The following is a 16412-nucleotide window of genomic DNA, read 5'->3' on the forward strand; positions in this document are numbered from 1 at the left end:
GTTGGGCTACATATTTATTTACTATACAGTAGATAGAATCTAAACTCACATGTTTTGTGTAAGTAAATAGTTTAATCATGTGGGCTACAGACAGTAATCAAGCTATGGACTATATTGATATGAGAAACGTGCACACTTACTGCATTTGAATCATTTTAACCATATGTAACCAGCTGCATGTCATGGTCCCGGGACTTCTACCTGGTTTTTTGTGTGTCTTGTATTGTTGTTGTTTGATGTCAGTTTTAGGGTCCCTCGGTTGTTCTGTTAAGATGTTGCTTATTTGATTTCCCCTCGTGACTTCACCCCCTGTGTGTCCCCTCTGTGTATCTGCCAGTCCCCATGCCTCGTTTCTCCTCCTCGTGTTTTATTCCATGTTTTCCCAGCCCGCTATGTCTGTGACCTCCATATTACTTTGTGCAGCTACGTATCATAAAGGTGCCTGTTATCCTGCTGCGACGTGTCTGTGGACTTGCTTTCCACGGATTTTTCCTCTTTTGATTTGGCCTCACCTGTGGTTCTCAGCATCCTTTCATAGCAGGTGTCCTGCCCTTGGTCCAAGGTGCGCCCCTGCAGTGTTGAAACTGTTTTCTCACGATGTTTGCAACCCTACAACCCGTCCTACTCTGTAGTAGAATCAGTGACATTTGACCGTCCTGTTGCTCCCGTTGAATTTTATATAGCATCATATTTAAAATGTAAAACTTAAAATTGTCCGTAGCCTGCGGACAAATGTACATCTTTTATTAGATGAACACGTGGTTTGGTTATTTGCCTTGTGGTGAAAACGCACTGAGAGAGGACTTTTTATTAGTGATCTTAACAGTATTTTTTTTTTCATATTAATGTAATTTGTTCATCTAATTGAATATAATCTATTTGTGTATGATTGTCAGTCCAAAGAGGGACAGAGGAAAGAGGGGAACGTGAGGAGAAAGTACAAGGTCAGGAAGAACCAGGTAAGCAAACAGACAGGGAGCAGTGACAGGCACAACGGAAACCGTTTAACTGCTTGAGAGAGTTGACTACCAAAAAGTGATAGACAGATGTGCCAGTCAAGGTGAGGCGACATAGGTGAAAATAAAATGTAAAAAAATCTACAGAGCCATAGTAGTATCTGCAGTAAAGATCTTTTCATCCATTGTACCATAGGCAAAGTTGCAAAACAGTGATGTCATGTATCATGACGAGGACCCAGGCACAGAGAGACTTGATGAAGTTAAGAATCTTGTGATTTAATAAAGAAATTTGCAGACTTGCACAGACATGGGGCGAGGACAACAGACGATGAGGACAGCGAGGTACAGGGGTTTAAATGCACCGAGGAGACAGACAGAGGACGACTGGAGACATGTAGGGATGCAGGGACTGACGAGACGGGGAAGACGTCTCATCGTGATGAGTAAAGTTGATCTTGCCTGGTTGGGCAGCTCTCTGGGTGCTCAGCACCCCCAAAGCTCTGATCCTAGAATCGCCCCTGGGTGAAAGCTATCAGGCCATATTTCATTTTTCAGGCGAAATTGTTTGACAGAATTTGACTTGTCCATTTGGTGGCGCTAATGCACCATGTTGCTGTTTGCTGAGCGCTAATAACAACCACGAGGAAGGAGGCGTTCATTCGTTCCTGTGGAGGGAAAAAAGGCGCATCTCAGCGGCTGAAGCTGAAAGTTGTCGTGTTTCTCTGTCGACTGCTCATAACAGGTATGACAATAACGTTTCCTTTCATTTTAAACAGAGCTGCTGTGTCATGTTCTTGTCACACTTTAGAGCTCCTTCATCTGACAGCAGTTAGCTTACATTATTCATAGCTTACCCAAAGTCTCTCAGTTTGGTTCTGTCTAAACTGTAGCCGCTAACATCATGGTGTCCTGCTGCTGCGGCTCTGACCGTGAAATCCTGCAGAGCCGAGCGGTTTGGGTCCGATCAGCAGCCTGTTTAGTTTGCCACCTTCCTGTGGCTGCGCCTGCGAGCTACTGACGTGTCCGCTTCACGGACGACCCCATTAAGGGCCCAGACGAAGTGATACCTGCCCGATATCCGTGCTCTCTGTTTATTAATAAAAGCCAAACTTCATTAATGGTAAGTGACAGAGATCTGATGAGTTCTTGCTGGTTTGTATCCACAGGAGGATACAAGCAGCTGCTTCTGTTTGCAGTCACCGTGCACCAGTGTTGTGTTTAATTGTGTCAGTGTTCATTTTTAAACACGTTTTTAAATCAAATGTTTATGTATACATCAAGATTAATGTTCCAAACAAATGACACTGTACAGCAAATACATACATAGACATGTGCAGCAAAAGGAATCCGAGAAGATGTTTAACTTCTAAATGTTTAAATTGTTTGTTTTATATCCAAAGTCTGTCAGTTTGTCATTCCCTGTTATTGCTGCTGACTAATCACTCAAAGTGACACAACATGACCGTGGGTCTGATTTTTCTGGTAAACTTGTTTAGCAGCCCACTGGAGACGGATACCCTGTTCTTTGAACTTTAATACTGGACAGAAAATCGTCTCCTTCCAGAAACAAAGGGTAGCATTAGAACTTGTGTGAACAGCAAAACAATGTAGAAGATTTCCTTTTGTGTCTGTGTTGTGTCTAGGGCTGCCACGATTTGTCGACTAGTCACGATTACGTCGACTATCAAAATCCTCGACGACTGATTTAATAGTCGACGCGTCGTTTGAAGCTTTGTAAGATCACAAAAGACGCAGGAATAAGTAGCAGGATTTAAGAGTGTAATAACAGACTGAAACAGAAGATGGCAGCACTGCATGTACAAGGATGCCAGCTGCCGTTAAACCCCGAAGAAGAAGAAGAAGCAGCTGTGTCCCAGAATTCATAGCGCGGCCCAGCTCAGTTTCCAACAATGGCGGCAGCTAGTTAGTTTTAATGTTACTCTTATTATTCTTTCTGGGTCACAAAATAAACGTTTAACATATTTTCAGCCGAGAATGTAGCTGTGTAAACCTCAAATATCGGCTCAGTTTATCAGGACACCACATATTTTCAAAAGCGCTCCGACGTTTTCGGAGACGTCTGTTACCCACTAGCTCGATAGCTAGCCGGGGGCTAGGTCACTAGCACGGTGAGAACACCGGACTCCCGGCAAATCGTTTTCAAACCCACCGCCGTCTTTCGCTACTCAGGTTAAATATATATGAGTCACTTAGATAAATTAAAAATGTTGTTGTTTGGCTTTTTTTTTTTTTTTTTAGTATTTTATTTGTTCCTGTTTGGCTGAGATTAAAGTTATAGTTTTTACACAGCTGAATAAACGTCAAGCAGACAGCTGATTATCAGAAGTGTGAGATGCTGGAGAATTTACTCCGTTGTCCTGTTATATTTTAGATAGCAAGGAGTTTATTAAACTTCACCGAAACAATCTGCAAATTTCATTAAAATTGAATAAACTATCATCTTGTCTTTATTTTTAGTTAGCACCTTAAAAGCTTAAAGCTGTAAGCTAATGATAGTTATATAAGAGCATATGCTGCATGGTGCAATAAGCTGTAGTTTTACGTCCAGTGGATGATGATCTGATTAGTCGACTAATCGCATAAATAATCGGTGACTAGTCGACTATCAAAATAATCGTTTGTGGCAGCCCTAGTTGTGTCACATCATTTTGGCTCAAGAGTTTACTTTATTGCTATGTTTGTTTTTTGCTATTTTATTACTACATTTGTATTGTGCAGCACTTCGGTCTGCCAGGTGTGTTTTTAAAGTGCTATATAAATGATGATGACGATGATGCTTACGGAACAGCTGAAAGACTTTAAAACAAACCTGTTACTTTAATGATATTTCTGTGGTACTACAGAGTCCAAAAGAAGTATCGCAGTAATAATTCATCCAAATTGTAACTTTTAAATGTCATTATCAGCCCAAAGGTTCACAACCAGTTCATCCCTGATAGAATGTAAATATATACAAATCTATAAATTGTATTATGTATATAACTGTGAAACAAACATAATGGACCATTAATGTATCATAATAGTACATTTCTGAATTTGGGGTATAATTCCAGGTGGGATGAGTGTCTGTACAGCTCCTCCTGTTGATGTAAAAAAAGAAAAAAGTAAATGCCAGTTTTTTAGGTTTTCATGTTGATGTTGTAACACAGTAAAGAATTACTCTTACAGAAATAAATGTCATTTTTTCAACTTGCAGTTAAATTCATGTAACTTAATGCTGATGCTGTTGATGACTGGGGCTCACACGTCTTTTACTTTGTCTCCAGGACCGACTCACCATGGTTGACCCACAGGAAAATAGCCCGCAGGACATTCCTGACTATGACGGCATAGAGGATGAAGCTTTCCCCCCACTCCCACCACCACACTCCCCAGGCCGGGGAGGCCAGGAGGAAGGAGACCCTTTTGCAGATGGTAGATGCTGCTGTGCTCTTACAGGATTACTATGAGGTCTTTAAGATGTGATGATTCAGAACTTTGTATTTTAAATTCATGGTTTAATGAAGAATCATAGAAAAATAAGATTCAGGAAAAAAGGCTAATGTGGGAGAAATACAACCTCTCATAGTCCTTCCACAAAGCTTTTTGGAACAGCTTGATAATAATGAATTTGTTAGTTCAGCCTAGAATTAACAAATGCATGAACTGGTTTTTCAGCATCTCTCTGAGACTGGATGTTTCTAACAATAACAACACACATGTTTTTGTTTGCGTGAGCAAATGAAACCTATCAGATACTGTTCAAACCAGCACATTTCTTCTGTAACCTCCAGTCTATAATTTGTCTGGATTTAAAGATAAGCTTGAAGTTTGCCACGCTGCCAACAGAATGAGTTAGAAACACATCCTGTTGTCATGTGTTTTCAATGCAGGAGATGAAGGTGAGGTATCACAGCTGGCTGATGTCCCTACTGCTAAAAGGAGAGGCGTGAAGAGACCCCAACCCAAGCTGGACTCCCACAGGTAGCAAAGACATTTATATCACGACAGAGGGTTGAAATGCATTAAAATGCGCATTTAAATAGGAATTTGATGTCATCTTGTGTGAGCTGGGACACAAGGAGGCCAAAATCATTGATTGACGTGTGCAGACTGTCAGTGTTGCAGCCAGGTTGAACACGAGTCTGTGACTGCACTGGTTTTTATCACCGTTTCACTAATAATCGTGCACAGAGGCTCAGAGACACACTGACACACAGAGTTGTTGCAAATGTTTGAAAACGTAAGTTTGTGGAAAGAACTTTGCACAAAAAAAGTGATGTGATATTATCTGAGTGGCGACACCTGTCGTTTCGCAGAGTACTGCAGCGTCTTCTTACGCTTTAGCGGCGGGTACAAATGACTGCATCTGTGTGATGATGGTGCAGCTTCACTCTGCCAGTCATTTAAAGAAGAAAGACTCTAATACCATTGTTGTTTTCATCATTTGGATGGGCAAAATTCCCAGACTGAAAATTGTCAGAGCGTTGGAGACATCCCTGGATCTGTGTGAGAAAGATGTTTCCAGTCTCTGTACACCTATAGTGTGAACCTGGTTAGTATTGCCAACCATAAGTCAGGCTCGTTCCCAGTAGTCTCCCAGTGGGTGTCCCAGTGGCACTCCTCTGTTACTGTTCTGTTCACAATGTTCCTGGACAGAACTAAGTTATACTAAATCAAAGGATGTTAAATAAGCTTTTAAGTAAGAACGTCGATTATACTTAGGATAAAACTTGCAAGCTGTATTAAAGAAAAACATAGATTTTCATTTGATAAAATATTCAAATTAATTGCAACTTTGCTATATATATATATATATATATATATATATATATATATATATATATATATATATGTGTGTATATATATATATATAGCAATTTTTTATTTTTTTTTTAGATGGAGAAATTTGACTATTTCTCATTATACTGCCTTATGTACAAACAGGTGGGAAAAGAAAGGTTGTGGGCACCCTGAAAACCAAACACCCTACCCCCCCCCCCCTCCCCCAACAAGCTACTGCCTTCTGAACATGGTACATCTGAAGGCACTGACATTTCCATTCAGAGGGTCTGTCTGTGTTGGCCCTGTGACAGGCTGGCGACCTGGCTGCTGGGATAGGCTTCAGCCATCCACGATCCTGAATTGGATAAGCCAAATACGCCTGGATGTGCTGCTAACCCTGCTTGTAATCCATTAATGGTTTAACTTAGTCTTAATATTTTTTCCCAGGCTGATATCAGATCGAGGGCTTCCAGCTCTGGGCACTCTCTTTGACAATATCCAGTTCAAAGGCAAAGGACACGAGGTAGGATATGATAACATCTGTCCCACCAATTACCAGATGTGAATGAACATTGGTTTTTGAGCTAAATCTGTTTGGCCTGTCAGCTTTTAATTAGATGTCCTAAATTTGGTTTGAGACTAAAAGGTCAAAAGTTGCCCTTTCTGTCGTGGTCAAAAATGAGTGAGGGGAACCAGAGGTTGGTTTACCAAATTAAGATGTCTTTTGTTCCAATGACTGGAAGTCATTTTTTAGTGGGAAGAAGAAGCGTCCTATCACACACAGCCCTCTTTCATATCACTACTCGCTGTTTTTGATGTTTGCCCCATTAGGCTGCAGACCTGCGGCTGCTGATGCAGAAGATGGAGAACTGGGCCCACAGGTTGTACCCCAAATTGCAATTTGAAGATTTTATTGACAAAGTGGAAAGGCTCGGCAGCAAAAAGGAAGTGCAGGTGAGAGGAAGCAGTAGAATATTTCCTGCAAGCGTGTGGGATTCCTAATGTTCAGAATTTGTAATTTTTTACTCATTCTTCTATAGACATGTCTTAAACGAATACGACTGGACATGCCCCTGACACATGAAGATTTTACAAGTACAGATGGTAAGAAGAAAAATCATTACTGATGGGGATACGGTGGACTAGGGCTGTGCGATATGACCAAAGTCTCATCTCCCGATATAAGAATTCTATCGTCCGATAACGATATAAATCACAGAAATGTAACATTTTCTGTCAATTCTGTGAATCTCGACCTGCGTGAAGTGTTTCCAGCTGCGCGTCATGTAGCTGGAGTCGAGTGTTTTAACCGATGCATGAAACGATACATTTTTAGACATAAGTTGTAACGGCGCCGTTTTCTTTGTGAGTATTTCTTACACGGCGTGCTGCGGGGAAAAGCCTGTTCTAACGTTTGAGTCTAAGGTTTATTTTTTAGCACCTGGCGGCTCTGTTTTACTTCATCCGTAAATAATCTGCATCTTTCACGTGATTCCGTTTATTTTGAAAAGCCTCAACAGGATCTTGAGCTTTATTCTGAAAGGTTTATGTGGAACATAAACAAGCGGACACGCGATGGTTTTACCGTCGTTGTTGCTAACGACAACGCATAAAAACAGGCGCTTGTCCGTCCGTAGTGTGGTTATATATAAGAGAAAGAGAACTTTACTACAGTGACATCAGAAGCATGAAGAAATATTGCCGTAAACAGTTTATTTTGCGACACCACGAAACAAACGATAGCGTAAAATGAAATAGACGTTTTTGTATATATCGTTGTATCGAACAGCCCTACGGTGGATTCACACCTGCAGGTGCACATAGGAAATACTTGCCATATTCCACAGGACTTAATTATCAGCACTGCTTGAAATTGTGTTCAGGTGCTGGTGACGAAGAGGTACAACGTGAACTGGAAACATTTGGGGATCCTGATCTGTTCAGCAGAGAGAGTTTTATTAATGCTCCCCAAGGGCAGATTGCCGAAGCCCTCGCTCCCCCACCTACTCCCTCTCTGACCGAAGAGCAGCAGAAACGCATTGAGCTGAACAGACAGCGGGCCCTGGAAAAGAGGCGCGCACGCCAGCAGCAAATTGGTAAGAATGGCAAAAATGTATCATACAGCTGGGACACAATATAACAGAAATAATTAATGATTCTGCTACAAAACATCCAGCGAAGGTTCATAAGGATCATCTAGCTTCATTGGTGTATTAACTTTATATGAAAATACAAAAAGCAAAACATTGAATGTACAGTATATTGCCAAAAGTGTTTGCTCATCTGCCCCCACACTCATATGAACTCGAGTGACATCCCATTCACGACGTCCGCCTGTGCAGCTATATCAGCTTCAACTCTTCTGGGAGTGTTTATGGGAGTTTATGACCATTTGTAAGGTCAGACACTGATGTTGAAGGCCTGGCTCCAAGTCTCTGCTCTCATTCATCCCAGTGGTGTTCTGGTCAGGACTCCCATGCCAGAGTTCATGTCTTTGTGGACCTTGCTTTGTGCACTGGTGCCCAGTCATGCTGGAACAGGAAGAAGCCATCCCCAAACTGTTCCCTTAAAGTCGGGAGCCAAAATGTCTTTGTATGCTGAAGCATTAAGAGTTCCTTTCACTGGAACGAAGAGACTGAGCCCAACTTCTGAAAAACAACCCCGCACCGAAATCCCCCTGCCACCAAACCTGGAGCTCTGTTGTCCTGGCAACTGCTAAGTTGACTTGTCTATCGGCTTTCCAGATTGAGAACTGTGATCCGTCGCTCCATAGACTGCATCTCTCCTGTTCTAGAGTCCAGTGGCGGCGTGCTTTACACCGCTGTGTCCCATTGCTTTGCGTTGCACTCTGTGATGTAAGGCTTGGACTACAGCTGCTCGGCCATGGAAATGGATTCCACGAAGCTCTCTGTGCACTGTTCTTTAGCTAATCTGGAGACCACGTGAAGTTTGGAGCGATGGACTCCACAGAAAATTAGCAACCTCTGTGCGCCTCAGTATCCACTGACCCCCACTCTGGGATTTTACGTGATCCACCACTTGATGGCTGAGTTGCTGTCGTTCCCAAACACTTCCACTTAGTAGCAGCAGTCTGCATGCCTAGGTGCTTGATTCTATACAGCTGTGGAAGTTACTGGATCACCTGAATTCAATGATTTGGATGATGGGTGGTGAGTGAATACTCCTTACAATATAGTGAAGTGGATCTAGTGTATATATCCACCAGAAACCCTGAAGGTCGAGTGACGAGTTCCCGTATTGCACAGTTCGTCCAAACCACCAGAGATTCCTCACATTAGTGTGGAGTTTGGTAATAAGAGGCAAAGCATGTAGAAAACATTGATTTCTTTACTGCCTGTCTGATGTCAGCTTCAATTAGGCGTAGTATTTTTGTTTTTGCCTTACACTTGTGATCCAAACTGTTTTTACTTCCTCTTTAGTTAAAGCGGAGCCAGCTGTCTGCGATCTATTGTCTACAAATCTTTAACAGTGACATTAAATCGTTCTTCAGGGTCCTCATTTACCGCAGAAATGATGTAATGTGATTTAAATGAGACCCATAGAAAAGAAAATGACCTGTTGATCGGTCTCTATTATGAGCCTTCACCCATAAAAATGTTTACAGTTTATAACACTAGATGGTGATATGAGACCGTTTCCATTGTATTACCCGAGCATGATTTACTCATCGACTTTAAACTTTCACATTTTAGTCATTAGTCCTCCTTAAGAGGAGCCAATCCACCCCCCCCCCCCTTTTTTTTTCTGTCCAGTATAGAAACTAAACAGCTGACATCGTTCGGGTAGTGTAGCTTCCAGAGATCTGAAGTTAACGTGAACTCTGGAGGGCAGTCAAAAGCTTAATTTTTTATAATGCAACATACTATTATTTACATACATATTATTTTAATAAGCAGTTTCAGGGTTCGTGCTGTTTTAATGAGTGTTCGATGGAAAACGACACTGAAGGAATTTGTACTCTTGAGTCACATGACAGTAAATAATTTCGAGTATGTGTACATAACACAGGCTAATGTTTAAAACTATGATTATTATTTTGCTAGCTATCAAACTTGCTGGAGAAATGATTGAAATGCACTGAGTGTGATAGAGTACGGCAGTGCTAGCACAGCAGTTAGTTATGGCATGGTGATTTATGCAGTGTGCTTTAAACTTGGCTAACATTACTTAGCAGTAGCAGTAATATTAGTGACTTCACTCAAGTGAAAGCTTTAATCGTTAGTCCGACACTTAACTAGTGTTTCATTTTTGGTGGTGTGGGTGCTTAACTAGTTAAAGTACCAAACATCTGTCTCCTGTTGTTGTGTCCCGTAGGAAAGAAGCATCAATATCTGATGAGCAGACTTGTTCATTTGTGCAGATTTCTTCTTTTGTGTGGTTGTTTTTTCCAAGTGGAGATGAGCATCTCTAACAAGTTGATTTGTTCACATTTGCACATCTGCATTTTTGAGAGAAATGAGTTTTTTGAGTTTGTGCACTATATGCATATAAGACAACCATTTCCTTTTTCAGTATTTTTGTGTGGTGCATTTTTCTCTGTTTTAACAAAAGAGGAACAAAGAACATTTAAGTCAACCTAAGACGATTTGTTTTAATTTTTACATGGTCTTACTGAGGTGATGCAAAGTGGAACATGCAATCTGTTTTTGGTAATGTGCTGGAAAAGCTTGATAATGGACCTTGAAAGTGCTTAAAGTGCTTAAATTTGACCCTGAACAATGAGTTTGAACCCTGCAGTTTACAGTTTCATTTTTCATTATCTCAGCTTTGCCTGTCTTTTATAAATCGTAGTAGACTGAGTGTGTCTGTGTTGACTGAAACCATCACTGTTTCTAATTCTCAACCCTTTCAGGCCCTTCAGCCTCTCAGACTGCTGACATGTTAGGAGACAAACCTCCAGCTGCATCCTCACCAAATGTCATCAAAGGTTCTACTGATGGAGATGAAACTGTAGAAGATCCTGACCTCGAGCCTTCCAACAACACCTCCACGCAACAAACCAGCCCGCTTCCCCCCAAAGACTCTGAGCCCGCTGAGGCTGAGACCAGCCTCAGCCCTGAGCAACAGCTCAGCAACGACTGTGTAGAGGGGGATTAAAGTTCACGTGCAGCAGTTTCTGCTGAAAAGCTTTGGCAGTGAGCAGATTTAAAGGTTTCCCAATGTTCGTGCCTGCTCATTCGAGTAATGTTGTGCATTTCTGGTGGTTTATATCTTGAGCACATGTTCCTACTGTGACGTCAGCTTTGGGTTAGCAAAGACATTTATAATCAATGGAAATAAATGTTTTTCTTATTTTTAAAAGTCCAAATCCTAAACGTATTTACCATGTGTTGGTATCTAATGTTACAGAAAAATATTTGAACTGATCCACAGTTCCTGCTCTGATGCATCTTCTTTCTCCAGTTTCACTATTGGCAGAATTTTGGTTGCAAACATGTTTCTATAAAAGGCCTCTGTGTGTGTGTGTAGTATGTGAGCTGTCAACTGACCATCACCCTCTTCCAAGCATTAAGTGCTCGTTCAATTATGAACAGTTCTTTCTTAAGCTACTGCAGGGACATGAAACGCAACACGATGAAGTGGCTCCATCTGCGCTAATGAAAACACCATTTTTAATTACAGGCCACTGCACACATATTGAAATAGTTATGTACAGTTCATATTTCTGTTGGTAGTTCTAGAAAACAATCTTAAAATCCACAAACCAAAAAACGGTTCTGATTATTTACCAGTTCAAACAATAAAAATGTCCTTGGTGTTGGTGTCTTCTATACAGGCTCTTGATATACAAACTATAAGATAAATACATCCTAGTTTTATACATCACTTCCAATACAACCAACCTCAGGTGTGTTCATTACTCTACGGGTTTATTTTAAAGTCTGCTAATGAGTGACATGAAGTTTTATCAGTCCGGTGACCTGTCCAGGGCGTATCCTGCCTCTCACCCTATGACAGCTGGGACAGATTCCAGGACGTGCAGAAGAAAATGGACGAGTGGACGTTTTATCATCTCCAGAACAATACTCGTGCTGGGTTTTGTATGAAGTGGTCACAGGTAGTACAATATGTGTGAACTCACCAAAAATGGTTCTATAACACAAGACATTTAATTTACACAAGACATTGATCCCACCAGTGAGATATTGAGATCACTGGTGCTGAGAGAAAAGCCTTTTGTTACCAGACTTCTTTAACCTGCTGCAGTTGACTAGTTTCCTGCAGGATTGAACCACATTTGCAGTGAGTACTAGGTCTTGTCAAAGTAACTGCTGACACTTCACTGGCATTAACACGTTCCCTATCCTCCTTACAACTAAGTTTAACTTGATGTGATTTTAAAAACTAACTTTTACAAAACGTATCCACTGATTCGGTTTGACTCTGGTTTCTAAAAAGATGGCGGGACATGTTTTTACTTAATATTGTGTTTGCTTTCCTGTGACTTCACACACTCGTGTGGTTTGTCCACACACAATCTGGAGCTACAAGAATGACCTGGATGACTCAGCACGAGTGATCTTCAATGATCACCGTTCTGTTAGCGCACAGCGTGCAGTTCTCACAAGTGTCTGCTTGGAGGTAAAGCTGGGCTACAGCGTTTCTATGCTGTTGTTGCCGGGAGGCGTGAAGCCCTTTCCAGATCCATCAGAGCCAACTCTCTGATTTCTTCCAGAATAGAGTACAGACTGGGAGTTTTGCTCTGACGAAACTCTCTTTCCTCTTTGGAGAGTTTGGGGCGCCGGGCTGTCTTCTCCTGAGCCAGCGCCTCTTCATTCTGACGCACCACCTCTTTGACCAGCTGACTGCGGCCCTGAGGGCTGGGCTGCTGGGACTTTGCACTGTGGTGAGGCTTGTTGCTGATGACCTCGAGGTTTAGACGGTCAGCATGGCAAGTTGAAGAGTGGACAGAAATACGAACCTGAAGAGAGCAGAGAACGTAAGTCACAGTATTCCTCAGTTCGATCACTACACAGTAATGGCACCTACTGAAAATAGTCTAATGGAATGCTATGCAAAGACAGGCCCACTTAAGGTTTGTGACGTAATATATAACAGCAGTCCTCTCAGCACTGTGCGCAGCGTCACAGCTAAGTAGACAGTGGTGTAGAGTGGAGAAGTTTCCGACTGTGCCACAATTTTGTTCATAAATAGGATAAATTGGATACGTATGTTACACACACGTATCCAATGTAACAAACGTTCATCCATCCGTACACGAACTTTCTTTACTGTGCTTTCTAACATTCACACGACGTGGAGACTGGAGCAGAGGGGGAGAAAAACATTCATTAACACTGTGACCTCGGTCAAGTGTCACAGTGAGGTTGTTGTTTTGTTGATTTGTTTGTTGAATATCATCATCATCTCTTTGTTTGATATGATCATAGCTTGACAGCAGTCAATGCTGTGGTGGACAACTTGTGTTTGGGCTAATGTTTCTTTCTATCTTGTTTTGGCCACATGTGTCATCCATCATCATCCATCAGTAAGCTATGTTGTTAGCATTGCCTTTGCCCTTTGGCATTTATGACCCCAGGATAAGTCCATGAAAGAAAGAAAAGATGTTAATAACAGTGGAAGCAGCAGTACTCTGTCACTTTTTCATGTCTTAAAGCCAAAGATGTGAGAATAACACACCGTTACTTCAGTTTCTTTTTGTTAGCTAACCTTAGGGTAATGTTTCCTGCTCTTTTTGCTTAAATCACATGCACTTATTCCTCACAATCATCGTGTGTAACATGCCTGAACTTAATATAACTTGACGCCAGTGATGGGCAGCAACGCATAATTAGATTACTTTTTTCAAGTAACGAGTAAAGTAAGGGATTACTGTTGCAAAAAAGGTAATTAGATTACTGTTACTGTCCCATAAACACGCTGCTCTACTGTGTTACTAAACCGTGAGTTTGTTTGCAAGAGTGTCTCATGACAATGACATAAGTGCATGCGACGTTTGTGGTAACAAACGTGTGCAGAGCAACAATGGATCATTTATCGAGTGCGAGAGAGAGAGTGCGACCGTGCAGCGTTTAAAGGCGTTTATGTGAAAACAATTACCGCCCACTGTCATTTTTTATCTCCCTTTACAAAAAGGTTTGTGTAGAAACGCCACAAACTGGAAGCATTACATTTCTTGTCTTGGAGGAGAGCCTCCCCCCCCCCCCACACTTATGTTTTTGTTTTCATATAATATTTAAAAACAATAAACTGAATAACTTTAAATGATTTATTTTCAGGAATCATTTTCGTCTCATTCATCTTACTGACGTTTTGTTACCTTGAGATTAGCTAACAAAGCAGCAACCACACAACACTTTATCACAACAAGATCATAAAACGTCTCTTAATGTTGGACCACAAAAGATCCAGTAGTCGTATGAACCTGTGATTCATATACACTCATGCATATATATTTGGAATCGTCGCCTTTAGGCGCTGCATTGCTGGAAACCTTCTAAAATGATTGATTAGCGTTTTCTGTGACTTACGGTGATGTGGTCAAACAGTTTGAAGGTGGAGGTGCCACAGCTGGAGGTGGTGGTAATGCGGTCCGGGTATTTTCGCACAGTGCCACCCTGCCAATCACAGCTGCCGTCCTGTCCCGCTACCACCACCAGGCCCTCTTTGTTCTTCAGATACACAGGCCCCCTCACACCATACCTGTGAACAACATGGCTGTGGTCAGAGGCAGCCTTACTTACTCAGTGATATTACTCAACCTGCTTTGCGCCCTGTGATTTTAATCATTACATGGATTCTACAGCCTTCTCAAAATGACCACAGGTTACATTTTAATAAACTGTTAATATTGCATATCCCTGTAACACCACAAGCATGGAGAACACTGATGTTATTAAATTACACTTTCCTTGCAATAAACAAGCAGCAACCTCCAGAGGTTAGCTAAGCTAACGTAGAAGTGCCACAAACACAAGGCTGGCTCCAAAGCACCGTCCCTCCCCACAGACTCAACTTCAGCAATGCAATTAACTTATTTAAAGCCTGGTAGAGAAAAGATTCGGGGTTTTAGCCGATTTTCCCTGCTCACAATAAATGTTTAAGGAATTAGTTTAGTAAATTTATACAATTTAAAACTCATTTTGAGGTTTTTTAAGAGAAAATAAAACTAGCGTGTATACTGTTAAATATACATTGATTAGCGTGCAATTACATCTTCCAACAAATTCATTCATTGTCATAAACTTTGAATTCGTCTATTAAAAATACACGAGTGGTTGGCCGTCTGTGAGCTGCTGTACAGCTCCATTAAACAAAGGAAAAGAAGAAGACTGCAGAACAAAACACAGGACTGAAGGTTCTTACTCTGGGATAAACACCAAGACACCGTTGTCTCGAATGGAGTAGACAACAGCGTCAGCCACACAGCACGGGTCTGTCTGAGGGTCTCGTTCTCTGAAAAACAGACACTGAAACAGTGCTGTGGATCGCATTTGGGCTGCCTGTGCTGCCTGCAAATGAAACACAGACGTCAGCACAGCTTCTGTTAATAGAGTAAGAGGTGAATCATTGAAAAACACAAACAATAAAACACCCCTGACCCTGTTCTTGCTGTTGACATGGTGAGCCATTTCCTCCACTTCTTTGTTACTGGCTGGTGCTTTACCAGATACAACGCCCCTCTGCATGTGCAGGGCTGCGGTAAGAAGGCGGTGCACGACAATGTCTGCGTACCGACGGATGGGTGAGGTAAAGTGTGTGTAGCGATCCAGAGCCAGACCTACGACAACGAAGCAAATATCAGCACGTTAGCCTTCTTTCTAGTTCTCAGTCGAATAATTCTTCACAAACAACAGACGTTGGACAAGTGTGTGCAGACGTGTGATGGATGGACTGACCCACAGTCACACTGAAACTCTAGTGCAGCCAATAAAAGCTGTGCAGCGGTATCGTACCATAATGGTAGTATTGGTCTTGAGGATGAGCACCAGTGGAGAAGTACAGAGCCTGTGACATAGCAGTGGTGGCCATCATTCTGAACAACCTGTTCACCAAGGGGTCCTGTGGGTCCACAGCTCGGTCCAGTGAGGCAGCTAAAGCCTTGTTGGACCTGAAGGAACAGAGCCAGAAACCAGGGATGAGTGAGGCCTCTCATCTCAGCAGTCAGTGACACAAAGCTACTTGCATCACCATGTCTCTTGTCCTGGGACCGGTTCTGCTGTTGGTTTAACCCCCCCCCCCCCCCCCCACAATCCTCCAACCGCACATTCATATTTTGTTTTCAAACTCCATTGCAGTTCATTCCACGCCTCAGATCCTCAGACCTTTTGTAAACAGTTAAACAAATAAAAGTTAACTGTAATAGATTACAGGTTGTAATTAAATAAATCACTGCCTCTTTTAAAAAACAGAAAAACAAACCATCTTTAATTATTTGAGTTGTTTGTTTTGTTCCCGTGTGAGAATATTCAACACTGCTCTCTGTGCAAAACGGGTTTAAAAGCATAAACAGCTGTGGGATCCTGTTTGTCCGGGATTTGAACCGGGGAACAAACTGCGGCAGGATCAGCGTTGTGCCGAGGTCGGCATCGCCGACAGCATGTGTTCCCCCTGCGTGGCGAGCGTTCGCTGGGCACGGAGTGTGGATCCAGGTTACGCCGCCTCCATTACAAACAGTCAGACGTG

General features: G+C 42.0%; 2 protein-coding genes across 4 annotated transcripts in view; one reads left to right on the plus strand and one right to left on the minus strand.

Moving 5' to 3' along the window:
* The first annotated feature begins 1559 nt into the window (after positions 1-1559).
* LOC112435138 (TIMELESS-interacting protein-like) lies at positions 1560-11215 on the plus strand. 2 transcript variants are annotated; one of them, XM_076887026.1, is made up of 8 exons: positions 1560-1701; positions 4247-4394; positions 4853-4943; positions 6192-6267; positions 6576-6698; positions 6785-6848; positions 7628-7840; positions 10618-11215. In XM_076887026.1, exons 2-8 carry the CDS (start codon positions 4259-4261, stop codon positions 10860-10862), a joined length of 948 nt encoding a protein of 315 aa, XP_076743141.1. In that variant the 5' UTR covers positions 1560-1701; positions 4247-4258; the 3' UTR covers positions 10863-11215. The 2 variants fall into 2 exon arrangements, with proteins under 2 accessions (XP_076743141.1, XP_076743138.1); XM_076887023.1 differs by lacking the exon at positions 1560-1701 and adding an exon at positions 1925-2079.
* Positions 11216-11355: 140 nt separating this feature from the next.
* The window catches only part of dis3l (DIS3 like exosome 3'-5' exoribonuclease), a 30253-nt gene continuing 25196 nt past the window's right edge, over positions 11356-16412 (minus strand). For both annotated transcript variants that reach the window (XM_076886991.1, XM_076886995.1), the window contains exons 14-18: positions 15683-15837; positions 15329-15507; positions 15093-15238; positions 14258-14429; positions 11356-12687 (exon numbers count right to left, since the gene is read on the minus strand). In XM_076886991.1, coding sequence (XP_076743106.1) covers positions 12370-12687; positions 14258-14429; positions 15093-15238; positions 15329-15507; positions 15683-15837 — 970 coding nt within the window. In that variant the 3' untranslated portion in view covers positions 11356-12369. The remainder of the gene's footprint in view (positions 12688-14257; positions 14430-15092; positions 15239-15328; positions 15508-15682; positions 15838-16412) is intronic.

The sequence above is a fragment of the Maylandia zebra genome, linkage group LG1, assembly GCF_041146795.1.
Source record: "Maylandia zebra isolate NMK-2024a linkage group LG1, Mzebra_GT3a, whole genome shotgun sequence".
Lineage (NCBI taxonomy): Eukaryota > Metazoa > Chordata > Actinopteri > Cichliformes > Cichlidae > Maylandia > Maylandia zebra.